Genomic DNA, 13,315 nt, shown 5'->3' on the forward strand with positions numbered 1-13,315 from the left:
GTTAACACATTTTATACATTTCTATTTTTATTTATTAACATAACATGTCTTTTTTATATGGAAAGGGGCTAGCCTTTCATTTTGGGAAAAAAAAATAACGACAAAACTGAAAAAGGAGAGGAAATCTCCCAAAGTAAGCTTGAAATTTAGGGAATATTTCATCTAAATGAAATTCTCTAATGGGAAGGGGCCTTTCTCTTGGGGAATGGGTCGATAAAAGGCCCTTGCTAAAGAAGGAAAAAAAGCCCTGTATAAGAGTATGATAGATATAGTAGTCTTATACTATCAAGTAAAATAGAATGTAGTTAAAAACATGAGCAATACTTAGCCTGAAAATAGAAAACAATTTGTGCATGTTATTATTTGGCCTTGATTTACTCCCACCTTTCTTTTGCTGATTGTCACCTGCAGCATCCGGTTCATCTGTTTCATCATCCACTTTCCCTTTTGAACAACAAGAAGTTTTATTTATAACATTATTATATAAAGATCTTGTTTCATAACACTTTTATCTTGTGGCAGTCTGTCTGTTTGTTTTGTCTGCAGGGCAAAAAAACCTTCTTCGCAAGGGGCCTCTTTTTCTTCCCCTTAAACAAAAAAGGCCCTTTTGCCTACAGAAATTTCTTTAAAATCATGCATTTTTCTCTAAATTTCCAATCTACCTAAGTATTTTTCATCCCCAAAAGCCAGAAAAATGTGTCGTTTTTTTCCCAACAAAAAGGGTGTGGCCCTTTCCCCAACATTGGTGTTTTTGCCCTGGTCTGCATTGTTGGCATGTTTCCATCAGTATTGGAGTCCTATAATGACGGTCAGTTAAGCGACTCTACTCTAAGTGCACATACATATGCCGTAACTGACAACTGCCCAACTTGAAACAGACGCATTTGGGAGAATGGGTGCAGAAATAATTTCATACTTATAATATAATAATAACAAGGGACAAAATTGTCACAAAACCAGGTTTTCATTGTGAAAAAAAATCTGATAAAGGGAGAAAACTCAAACTGAACTTTTGAAATGAACAAACAAAATTAACCCCCTTTGTAAGTTTGTTTTTAAAAAAAATATATTTTTAGTCGTGGCGACCTTGACATTGGAGATATTGATGTGATTCTTTCGTGCGACACAACGTCCCATGATGGTGAACAAATGTGCCAAATGATTTTAAAATCTCACAATGAATGACATAGTTATGGCCAGGACAAGCTCATTTATGGCCATTTTTGACCTTTGAACTCAAAGTGTGACCTTGACCTTGGAGATATCGACGTAATTATTTTGCGCGACACACCGTCTAATGATGGTGAACAAATGTGCCAAATGATTTTAAAATCTGACAATGAACGACATAGTTATGGCCCGGACAAGCTTGTTCCGCCCGCCCCCCAGCCCGCCAGCCAGCCCGCCCGCCAGCATTCGCCAATCTAATAACCAGTTTTTTCCTTCAGAAAACCTGGTTAATAATAAGTTTAGCAATAATTAGAGCGACTTTTTCTCCAATTGGAATTGGGGAAAAAACTGGTTTCATCTAATAAGGGAAAAAATTGATGCTACAAAAACTTTAAAATTTGGAAAATTCACATCATGAAATCTTAAGATTGTGAGTGATGGCTATTTTGAATTACTTGGTATTTAATTGCACAAACTTTCATATTCTTTTAACTCATTTAAAGGCATATTTGTATACGATAATAGTCTATTCAGTGTTCTCCGGAAGCAGAGATTTTACCGGTTACTAACAATTTTTGCGAGGGCTACTTGTCCCCAAAATATCAATTCAAAACAGCGCAAATAATGACAGGTTTAGTTTTAAGTCTACGGCTACTTTGAAAATATAACTTGCTACTCAAATTTAAATGGAGAACACGGAGTATGTTTTCATGAAACCAATTTAGAGTACAAAGTAATTTCGAAGCAAAGAATTTGATAAATGTTTTGTAACAAAGTATACTTCAACACCGTTATTTCGAAGTCGTCGGGACAGTTAAAAAAACTTCGGATTAACGATAATTTGAAATAAACATTTGACAGACGACTTCTTTGATTCTGTAATAATAAAACATTGTGGAATTCGCATTGTTCAGTTACATGCTACTATTAATAATTGTCTTACTTAAAAACGTAAACTAGTCAGATTGCAATAGATTTTTACTTGTAACAAACGAAGGAATAAAACGATTATTGTTCTTCTTTTTATAATTTCTCTATATGCAAGTACAGAACATATTAAATATAATAAATATGCACAAATTATCAGACCATATAAAATATAACGAATAGCACGAATTGTCATACATGTAAATACAGATGAATACATTTTCGGAAATGAATGAACATTTTTCGTAAATAAGACGCCATGTCTCTCTGAACACTAGCCTTAGCAGCACTAAACTGGACGCGTGTAACATATTTCTCCAATTTGTCAAGGACATTTAAGAACTCACTTCGGCCCGTGTTTTGCTCGCAGAAGGTAGAGTTTATATAAGATGAATTTCATTGGACCACACTTACTCAGACCTAACGTGACACGTTAATTTGTTACTAAAGAATGCAAAACAACATATATAGTAATTATCAGCTTTTGACGACATTATAAAATTAACACGCTACGCGCAGACGACAAAGGTGTTATTATCAGCTTTTGACGCACAACGCCCAGACGACAAAGGTGTGAAATTATGCTCAGAGTTTTGCAGCTTTAACTTCGGATTAAAGATTGATGATTAGGTGCAATTTATAGTGTTGGGACTGATAGAATCACTTCCAATTAACTATTTTTTCGGTTTAACGAAGTTCAGATTAACAATGATATTTACATTAAACAAAGAAGAACCGAAATCGGGACCGGAAAAATACTTTGGAATAACGGTGACTTCGGATTATTGGTGTTCGAAATAACGGTGTTTAAGTGTACATAACAAACATGTTATCATACTAATCAGTAATTCAGCTTTCTTCTTTTACCTCAACACCCAAAAATGATTTTAAAAAACACACTGCATTATCACTTACCTTTATTATTATTTGACGGCCCTGTCTTTTTGGGAGACATCACTGGAGGCTCAGACTCGCTGCTAGAACTACTGCTGCTGCTACCGCTGTCATCATCACTACTGCTGGAATCTGAGCTGGGCATGGTTGGTTTAATGCTACAATATAAAAGTCAATCACCCTGGTTATGTTGATTATTATATATATAGCAACATATGGGCATGTCAGAATGTATCTATGATTATTAACCAAACATAAATTTGTGAAAGATAAAATGAATAAATAAATAAATATTATTTTTTACATGATGCTCTTTAAGGGAATGTGGATGATGACTTAAAGTAAATTATTCAATGGTCTTCAATGATCTGCTTGCTTGTTTGTTCTACAATTATGCTGGAAACAGGGATGATGATGTAAAGCATCATATTGGCATGTTCTGAGAAAAATGGGCATAATTCATGTGCGTAAAGTGTCATCCCAGATTAGCCTGTGCAGTCCGCACAGGCTAATCAGGGACGACACTTTTCGCTTTTATGATATTTTCGTTTAAATGAAGTATCTTCTTAGCAAAACTCCAATTTAGGCGAAAAGTCATCCCTGATTAGCCTGTGCGAACTGCACAGGCTAATCTGGGATGACACTTTCCGCACATGCATTAAGCCCAGTTTTCTCAGAACCATGCTCATGTAAAGCATCATATTTGCATGTAAGAATGTGACTATGCAACCAAGCTATAAAAATCCTGATCACAATGAGGATTTAACCTGGCTCGTCCTGTCTAAATCAGTCACTACCATGTCGCTGTAACAGCTAGTTCTTCTAGCTCTGAGCTTTTATGACTACATATGCACAGATCAGCGTTCTTCATGATATTTGAGGAAATTCCATGCAAACAAAATATGTCTCACGTATGTCTATAAAATCGAGTTAAATCAAACAAAAACATCTTTACCTACACAGTAGCAGTCATCAACAACATCAAATAACGCGTCATTTGTGGCGAAATACTTAAAAAAAAACTTGACACAAAAACACATATCAAACAGAAAACCAAAGTTTTGAACAGACAATTTGTTCTATCTTACAGAGGTTGAGGAGAAAGTCGGTGTATTACGATTGGTTAATTAGACACAAGATTGATCTTGCAGAGGATTTCGGAGATAATCTTATCAATAGTGTATTCGGTGTTTTTTCTCATTCAAAATCCGGTCCGGTAATTGGCCCAATTCCTAAAGGAAACAAGAGCACCGCCTTGCGGGTGCAGAGCGCTCATCTATTTTCTTTTTAAAGGTGAATGGACTCTCAATTTCAATCACAAAGGAGGGAGGGGTAGATTGAAGAGGGGTGTATAGTGTGGGGGTGTGGACATTTATTACATTATTTTCCAAAAATCCAGTAAAAAAAAATGCAAAAAAAATTTTGGGGGGGGGGGGGGGTTGGGGGGGGGGTATTGTGTGAGGGTGTGGTGGTCATTTGTGAGATGATCTTATTAAAAAAAAATAGGGGGGGGGGGAGGGCACGGGGGATGGTTTGGGTGGAGTCTATTGTGGTATATCAGGTAAGAGTAGTTTTGTCAAAGTATCAATCAAATCTAATCACAAATAAAGAAGTTATGGCAATTTTAGCAAAATTTAATTATTTGACCTTGAGAGTCAAGGTCATTCAAAGGTCAAGGTAAAATTCAACTTGCCAGGTACAGTAACCTCATGATAGCATGAAAGTATTTGAAGTTTGAAAGCGATAGCCTTGATACTTTAGAAGTAAAGTGGATCGAAACACAAAATTTTACCATATATTCAAAGTTACGAAGTCAAAAAAGGGCCATAATTCCATAAAAGTGACAACCAGAGTTATGCAACTTGTCCTTTTACTGTACCCTTATGATAGTTTGCGAGTGTTCCAAGTATGAAAGCAATATCGATGATAATTTGGGGGTAAAGTGGACCAAAAAACAAAAGTATTAAGGGCCCATAATTCCGTCCAAATGCCAGTCAGAGTTACATAACTTTGCCTGCACAGTCCCCTTATGATAGTTAATAAGTGTTGCAAGTATGAAAGCAATAGCTTTGATACTTTAGGAAAAAAGTGGACCTAAACACAAATCTTAACCAAATTTTCAATTTTCTAAGCATAAAAAGGGCACATAATTCTGTCAAAATGCCAGTCAGAGTTACATAACTTTGCCTGCACAGTCCCCTTATGATAGTTAGTAAGTGTTGCAAGTATGAAAGCAATAGCTTTGATACTTAAGGAATAAAATAAACCTAAACAAAAAACTTAACTAAAATTTTCAATTTTCTAAGTATAAAAAGGGCACATAATTCTGTCAAAATGCACGCCAGAGTTATCTAACTTTTCCTGCCCAGTCCCCTCATGATAGTTAGTAAGTGTACCAAGTTTGAATGCAATAGCATTGATACTTTCTGAGAAAAGTGGACCTAAACGCAAATCTTAACCGGACGCCAACGCCGACGCCAAGGTGATGACAATAGCTCATAATTAAAATAAAATAAAATAGATGAGCTAAAAAAGTATATATTTTCCCAAATTGGAGCTTAAAATTACCAATGGAAGGTTTCCAAAAAAAAAGTTTTTTTTAAAATCTCAATATTTTGATCATCTCCCATCCATATTCAACCTCAGTTCAACCTCAGTAAATATAACCCTGAAAACATTAAGTCTTTAATACTCTCACTTTTTAAGATTTTTTAGCAAAACAACAAAAACACCAATTTCCCACTTTAAGTCAAATGCTGCAAATTGCCCCAATCCAAAGCCGACATGCAAAGGGACCCAGCCCCATTCCCAAAATGGTGACACAACACTAGTATTTTTGAATGCTGATTACTTGGCTTTTTAAAATTGCAAAAACTGACATATTGTCATGAACTGTTGACGTGTTTGAAACTTTGGATAAATATCATTATTATGCGAGCACACCATACTATCAACTTGCCAATAGAGAATCACATGCCAAAAAACGTTAAATATTTCCATTAGAATTTGATCCTTTTGGCTTTTGTGTATGTATGACAAGATGTAAAAATAAATCATTTTTCTGTATTATTATTTTGCCGCAGTACACTTCTGATTTTTTGCAAAATTGACCAATGAAAGTACAACAATGAAAAAATATAAGATGATCACAAAAACTAAACAGTTTATAACGCTGTCATTTAACCTTTTTTCAGATTGAAAAAGGTTTCATTGAGAATAAATAAACATTACCGTTAATAAAATGATGTACACAGGGTTCGACATTACCTTTTTATACAGCAAGACCGTCGGACCAGCTCCTCTTAAAATGTACTAGCCCGAACCTGATGTCTACTAGACCACAAATGACATAGCAAATTAACACAATTGTGTCATGTAACTGTTTAATCAGGATTTATTAGTAAATAATCAGTGAACACCAGATTTTTTTTATGCATAGAGTTAAACAATAAAATAAAACTTTTTTTTTGCTTTTCTCCATCAAATTCAATCCATGGGAACTGACTCGATTTTCCATCTAGGATAAAATTGTCGTTTTCGTGTTTCTTCATATTTACGTTTCGTGTCAGTTTAAGCGTCGGATTCTTTTTTATTAACCGATTTGTCGGACGAAAATCCGAACTTGAACAAAGCCATTCTTTAAATTACATTCTCTTGTCTGCTACGCAAAAATGTTTACATTGACGATACTGATTTTCGATAGAAGTCGTAAAATCATGCTCTACAGTTTGACGACACTGCAGAAAATCATTAATATTTATGACAACTTGACCAATGGAAACAAGCAATTTCTGCAGGAAGCTCTCCTTTGCGTCTAAAAATAGCGATGAATCATCTTAATGCTCCGCGTTTATTTAAATACACTAGTTTTGTTTTAATGTAAATAACGGATACGAGAGTAATTTTACACATTAAAAATAAAGGTTTTCACAGCAGCTAGTTATAGTTATATGAATCAGTATAGATTTTTTTATGTACGACCAGGCGGACAAGCTAGCCCGCAGTTTTACTAGCCCGACCACCGATCTTACTAGACAATGTCTGTCGGACGTGCCTTAGTGTCGAACCCTGGTACACAAAAGCACTCACTATCGCCAATAAAGGATCACTGTTTACAGCATTATCTCCCCTGTCAGATCAACAGTTGGAGCATCTTTTCACAAATTTGTAAAATTGTACATTTATCCAAGAGACACACTATGCCACAATTGTTTTTGATTTGATTATACTAATTACTTTTTCATGAAATACATGATAGTGACCCCCTATTGGTGTGACCCCCTATTGGAGAGTTGACTGTAACACTTAAGTTGTTTTCATTCACATATTAGTGATAAATATATAATGTTTTTGTTTGTTTAAGCCAGAAAATAGTTTATGTAGCTTATTTTACCAAAAGTACCACCAGGATTCTGAGAGGCAAGTTTCTTTGAAAAATCTTTGTTACCAGTTGCAACTCCCAGTGACCCGTAGGAAAAAAAGCTGGGAATTGGATTATTGACCCTACTGTAACACTAACAGCAAGCTCATATAACTAGGCAGAATAATTATATATCCTACTAGAAATATGATTTTGTCAAGATTATTTCAAAGATAAAATAGATAAATCAAAGGAAAAATATTCAATAAACAGACTTTTTGCAATAGTTTTCAACGGCGCCTCGTTTTCAACGGACTTCTTGATCTTGATGTGTTATGGTGAAACATTGAAAAACGTTTACTCACCGCGTGTGCGTCAAGTAGCTGTGAAACATACTTAGTTTTCGAGCCCCCCTCTAATTTGGTTTATAAACGCAGAAACAGGATCATTAGTAGCTGTTTATTTGCGAATCAAGTCCGGAGGAAGAGAGTTCCAGTCACATATTGTGTTTGGGATGAAACTGAACTTAAGTACGTTTGTCCTTGTGTTCATTATGCATGTTTTTGGTAAAATGAATAGGTGGATGGAGTTGATCCAATGCAGGGGTTGAAGAATTTTTCCATAGCCACTCGCCCTGCAGGGCTAGTAGGCCCGACAATCCACTCGCCCTTCACTTTAATCTACTCGCCCTGCATTAAAAAAATAGATATCTGTATTTATAGTTATGATCAACCAGAACCTTTTAAACCAAATTTTCATAGTGACACTAAACTGCAAACAAATTAACTACATTATCTGATGGATTATATTTGCTTTCATTACGTTTTCTGCACCTCTTTCCTTTTCTCAATTCTTTCCGCTTCTCGTTTTGACAACCTTTCTAATTCTTTCTGTTCCCTGTCGCTTGCACCTTGCAGATATTTTAAAATAGAACCCTTTTCCATTTTAATATTGCAGACGAACTTTTACTTAAAAGACACGCTTGATTGACAAACGGTTACAATATGGTAAATTTTGCCTAAGGCTTCTGATCATGAAATTCGGAATTATTCTGTTAATTAATAATTATTTTTTCTGTTTATTTTTAATTAAATATAAGAAGTATTATAATTAACCATGATGAATTATTGTTTTATTGATATTTACATTAAAATTCACGGGATGACCAATATATTTAACAGTTTTATTCACTTTTAATTGATTAGCTAAAAGCACTGACAACGACGAAAAGAGCGCAGCCGATTTCGAGAATTATTTTTACCCTGTCCGTGACGTCATTTTTCATTGTCTAAACAAAAGTGCAGTTTCTTTGTGTACTAAACGTATTTGTTGTTTGTTCGAAAAAATGTTCGCAATTTGTATCTATGGAAGGAGTTCAGGAACTGAATTTATATTTCTCAACTTGAAAAACAGCACTCGCCCGGTCGGTCGAGTATTTAACAAATTTTACTCGCCAGACCGTCAACTTCACTCGCATATGCGAGCGGTCGAGTGGATTCTTCAACCCCTGTCCAATGGTCAATTTGCACATGAATTAAGTCCTTTACATAGTAATATTAGTCTATTTTGTTTTCTTCTTTCTTTCAAAGGTTGGAGTTCTAATTCTTTTAAAATTTTAGTCATGGATCCTGGTTCATAGTCCCGATAATTAGAAGTGATGAATCTAGCTGAACGCTTTTGTACGCTTTCAAGTTTTTCTTGTAAATAAATTTGATGCGGATCCCAGGCCGCGCTGGCATATTCTAACACTGGGCGGATTAAGCCTTTATATGCCTGAAGTTTTACGTCTTGAGGACACTTGGATAAATTTCTTTTGAGAAGACCTAACGTTCTGTACGATTTGTTGCAGACTTCATTTATATGTTTGCTCCAATTCAGTTCACATGTGATATTCACTCCAAGATATTTAATACAAGATAAGAAGTCTAGACGAGTATTTTTCAATGTGTAGTCAAAATTAATTTTATTCTTTTTATGTGAAAGAGTCATCATGTTGCATTTACTGGGTTGGAATCTCATACCCCAAGAAGTGACCCAATTACCAAGTTTATTAATGTCCGATTGTAGATCTAAGCAGTCTTCAAAATTATTAATTTCCCTATAGCAAACACAATCGTCGGCAAAAAGTCTAATATTCGAAGTCATGTCCATAGAGATGTCATTAATATGCACCAAAAATAGGATAGGGCCTAACACAGTTCCCTGCGTTACTGCGGATTTAACAATTGAGGATTCTGATCTGGTGCCATTAACTACAACGCATTGCTTACGGTTTACTCAAAATGAGTCTATCCACTGTAGAATGTTTACGGGAACTCCATATTTGTGTAATTTAGGTTTTAATAATTCATGAGGCACGGTGTCAAACGCCTTTTCGAAGTCGAGTATAAAAATGTCCACTTGTTTGGATTTATCTATTGATGTTGCCCAGTCATTAATGACAGTTACAAGTTGGGTTTCACAACTGCGATTTTTACGAAAAGCATGTTGATTTTTGTTCAGAATAGAGTTGTTATCAAAATGTTGCATTAAGTTGGAACAGATGATATGCTCTAGAATTTTGCAACATATGCAAGTCAACGACACAGGTCTATAGTTACTTGGTTTTGATCTGTCATCTTTCTTGTATAACGGACAAATATTTGCTGATTTCCAATCCTCCGGAATAGTACCAATGTTTACTGATTGTTGAAAGAGATGTGCTAAGACACTTGATATACTAGTTGCAAGTTCTTTTAACCCTTTGCATGCTGGGAAATTTGTCGTCTGCAAAAATGTCGTCTGCAGAATTTCTAAAATTAGCATTTTCTTCGATTTTTTTTCAAAGAATACTATCAGAATAGCAAACAGTTTGGATCCTGATGAGACGCTACGTTCTGTGGCGTCTCATCTGGATCCAAACTGTTTGCAAAGGCCTTTAAAATTCAGCTCCAGCGCTTTAAGGGTTAATACTTTTGGATGTATACTATCAGGACCCATGGCCTTGGTTGTATTTAAGCCTTGAAGCAATTTTTCTACTCCTTTTTCAGTAATATTGAAATATTTGTCCTTAGCAAAGTCCGAAGTTTCCTTTCTCATTGCGTCATAATCTCCTATGGACAGGGACTACTCTACGGGCGACTAGAGCGATAATTACGCTCTAACGCCTGTGATATCGCCTTACGAGCCCAGAAAAAGCGAAGATCAAGTCGCCCAATTTTTTTAGTAAACAAGACCGGAAAAGCGAAAATCAAGCCGCCTGATTATTATTGCCAATGCGTGCTACCCCCCGCAGGCGATTAGCAAGTTTATTGTTGGTTGTTTATCTAACGGTTACACAATTTACCCCCCGCACAGATGTTTAATTGACCGTGACAAAGCAGTCTCTTAATATTGGTTGCTTTAACAACACACTCGTGCCTCTTCACGCGTGCCGTAAGTTGTCTAATGATAACGTGATAATTGATTGACCATCCGATAATTGCAGTTTTTTTCGCAGACGGCACGGTTAAAGAAAGTTGGCAACAATAACTTAAGAAAAACAAAATTGATCAAAGGTCTATTAATTACGTAGATCCACTATTAAGTCCAGCGAGTTTTGTCAGTTTGTTAAACCACCGATAATTACAAGTATTAAACACCCGTTTTATATAAAGTGGAATCACAGTTCATTTTTTATACTAACAAGTCATAATACTACACATAAACATTGAGAAAACACATTTCCTCGATTAGATATAAATTATCCGAGTAGAATTAAATTACTACGTCATGACCATCGACATTGCAAATGGCAGACGTATTGTAAAATTCAACCCGCGTTCAATTCAAAGCTGGCGATTCAAATTTCAAGTAATGGTGATTAATAAATGGAGAAAGCATTAACTGGATTTAACAAACATTTGATAAGGTTTGTTAAACCAGATAACAACAAGGACAATTTGGATTATTAAAGTTAAACAGGCAAGGCATTCTTAAGTGTACATATTTCAGACATGTATGGTATTCGGATAAACAGTAATAGATATACTAGATGTTCTCTGCATTACGATTGTGTTTTGTTACAAAAGCAGTCATAGGGATGATGGTAATATAATGACAATAAATGTGATGAAAAGGTGCTACCGGTACATATCTCAAATGTGTTAAATGACTTAAATGTGTCATGATGAAGTAGATTTCAATGAGAATTTATTGTTTTTTTTACAAATAAACATAGTATAATGATACTACCAGCGATAACATCATGATCACTAAACTTGTCTGGCGAGTAGATATTTTCAAATTGACTGGGTAGTGTTGTAATTAACAAATCCAGAATGTTTTTGTTCTCATGGGAAAATTTACAAGTTGTTCAGCACTATGTTTGTCTAGGATATCAATATGGGATTGGCCATCACAGTCCGATAAGCATGATGACGTAAATTTATTTAGTTTATTTTTCTGAAGTTAAAATCACCCAATACATGTATACATGGTGTGACATTTTCTTTCACATAAGATTTAATTTTACATAACTGATCTTTAAATAAGACAAGATGATCTACTGGGGCATCCGGCTGCCTATACCAACTGCTGAAGAAGTGATCTTTCCCTTTTAAAGATAATTTGGCCCATACTGATTCTGATTCATTTTCAACTGAGTTAAACGGAAATTAAATTTGATGAGTAACATAGTACCACCACCGTTTAAATTCCAAACTGTCTGGTATAATTTCATTTGATTTAATAGTAATACTATTATCCAACTTGGTTTCCTGTATTGTGACCATGTCCGGATTTTCCGTTGCTAAGGTTTGTAGTTCCAGTTTTTTACCCCTAACACTGTTGATATTTATTGACATAATAACGACTTTACTCCTATTTATTGAACATAATTGCTTTTTAATACTTTTATAAGTATCAGATAGAACTTCAAATTGGTTTCTGGTTTCATAATCTGACAATACACTAGAAAAAGATGATGCAGACTTAACACAGACCTCGCGAAATCTTGTGTCATCTAAACAAAATACAAACGTTGCCTGTATTTAAGCAAATATAATTTCTACAAAAATGACTGTGCATACAAATCAAAGTTGCCTCAACAATACTGACCAATTTAATCGTATGCGTTGGTTTCGATTGCCCGCTATGATCTTGAATTTGAACCATGTGCAAAAATAAAATTTTAGAATATTTTTTTTTGTTGTGTAAGTTGCTCATCAAGGTTGCATAGCACTAAACTCAATAAGGCCATCCCTAAGAAAATGTTAGTATGGGATAATCTGACCCATAAGATGACGGGTGGATCGGCAGGTAGGTGATTTTTTTAGGAAGGTTTGTTGTACTTGTAAGCCAATTATTGTAAGCAAAGACCTATAGATAACTTAAGTTATCTATAGGTCTTTGTTGTAAGTGAATAAATGCCATAGGTTTATTGTCGCAGTAACCTCTCGAGTCCGTTTCCTCTGTTGAACAAGTACCGGGATGCAGGATCACATCATCATGACTTTGACTCCATTGGTAATTGTATGCTCGGGTACTACTTAAATGTACCCCGGGTACGGAAAATGTACCAACACGTGCATAACAGACCAATTAAGACAGTACCCGAGTTGTATTCCCGCCAAAAGTCCGATGTCCGAAAACGCGCTACGGAATACGAAACAAAATTCTTTGTGAACGAAACCTGCATCAACATTCTTTTTATAGTAGGAGTTTCGATAATATAGAATTCATTTTACAGATTATTGACATAGATATGACATAATAGCGTTAGACTTCCTGGGTACGATTCAGTATATTTTCCGTACCCGGGGTACATTTAAGTATACTTAATAGTACCCGGGGTACATATAAGATGTACCCGAGCCTAAAATGACATATCAAGCGTGACGCTCGTGTAGTTCACAATTGAACGTTAATTAAAGTAAACACACCGGTAAGTGGAACTTTTTTTTAAATAACTTTTTTAAACAATTTTTTAATGTAAGCATTTCAACA

General features: G+C 35.2%; 1 protein-coding gene across 2 annotated transcripts in view; it reads right to left on the reverse strand.

Annotated features, from left to right (window-relative positions):
- LOC127857039 (uncharacterized) overlaps positions 1–12,540 on the reverse strand; it is a 35,253-nt gene extending 22,713 nt beyond the window's left edge. Inside the window, exons 1-4 of one of the 2 annotated variants that reach the window (XM_052393323.1) lie at positions 12,428–12,514; positions 7,717–8,040; positions 3,013–3,149; positions 385–444 (exon numbers count right to left, since the gene is read on the reverse strand). In XM_052393323.1, coding sequence (XP_052249283.1) covers positions 385–444; positions 3,013–3,149; positions 7,717–7,745 — 226 coding nt within the window. In that variant the 5' untranslated portion in view covers positions 7,746–8,040; positions 12,428–12,514. Of the gene's footprint in view, positions 1–384; positions 445–3,012; positions 3,150–7,716; positions 8,041–12,427 lie in introns of both variants that reach the window. The other variant, XM_052393324.1, reaches the window with a different exon arrangement.
- Positions 12,541–13,315: the final 775 nt, after the last annotated feature.

This window comes from Dreissena polymorpha, chromosome 14 (assembly GCF_020536995.1).
Source record: "Dreissena polymorpha isolate Duluth1 chromosome 14, UMN_Dpol_1.0, whole genome shotgun sequence".
NCBI classification, from domain to species: domain Eukaryota; kingdom Metazoa; phylum Mollusca; class Bivalvia; order Myida; family Dreissenidae; genus Dreissena; species Dreissena polymorpha.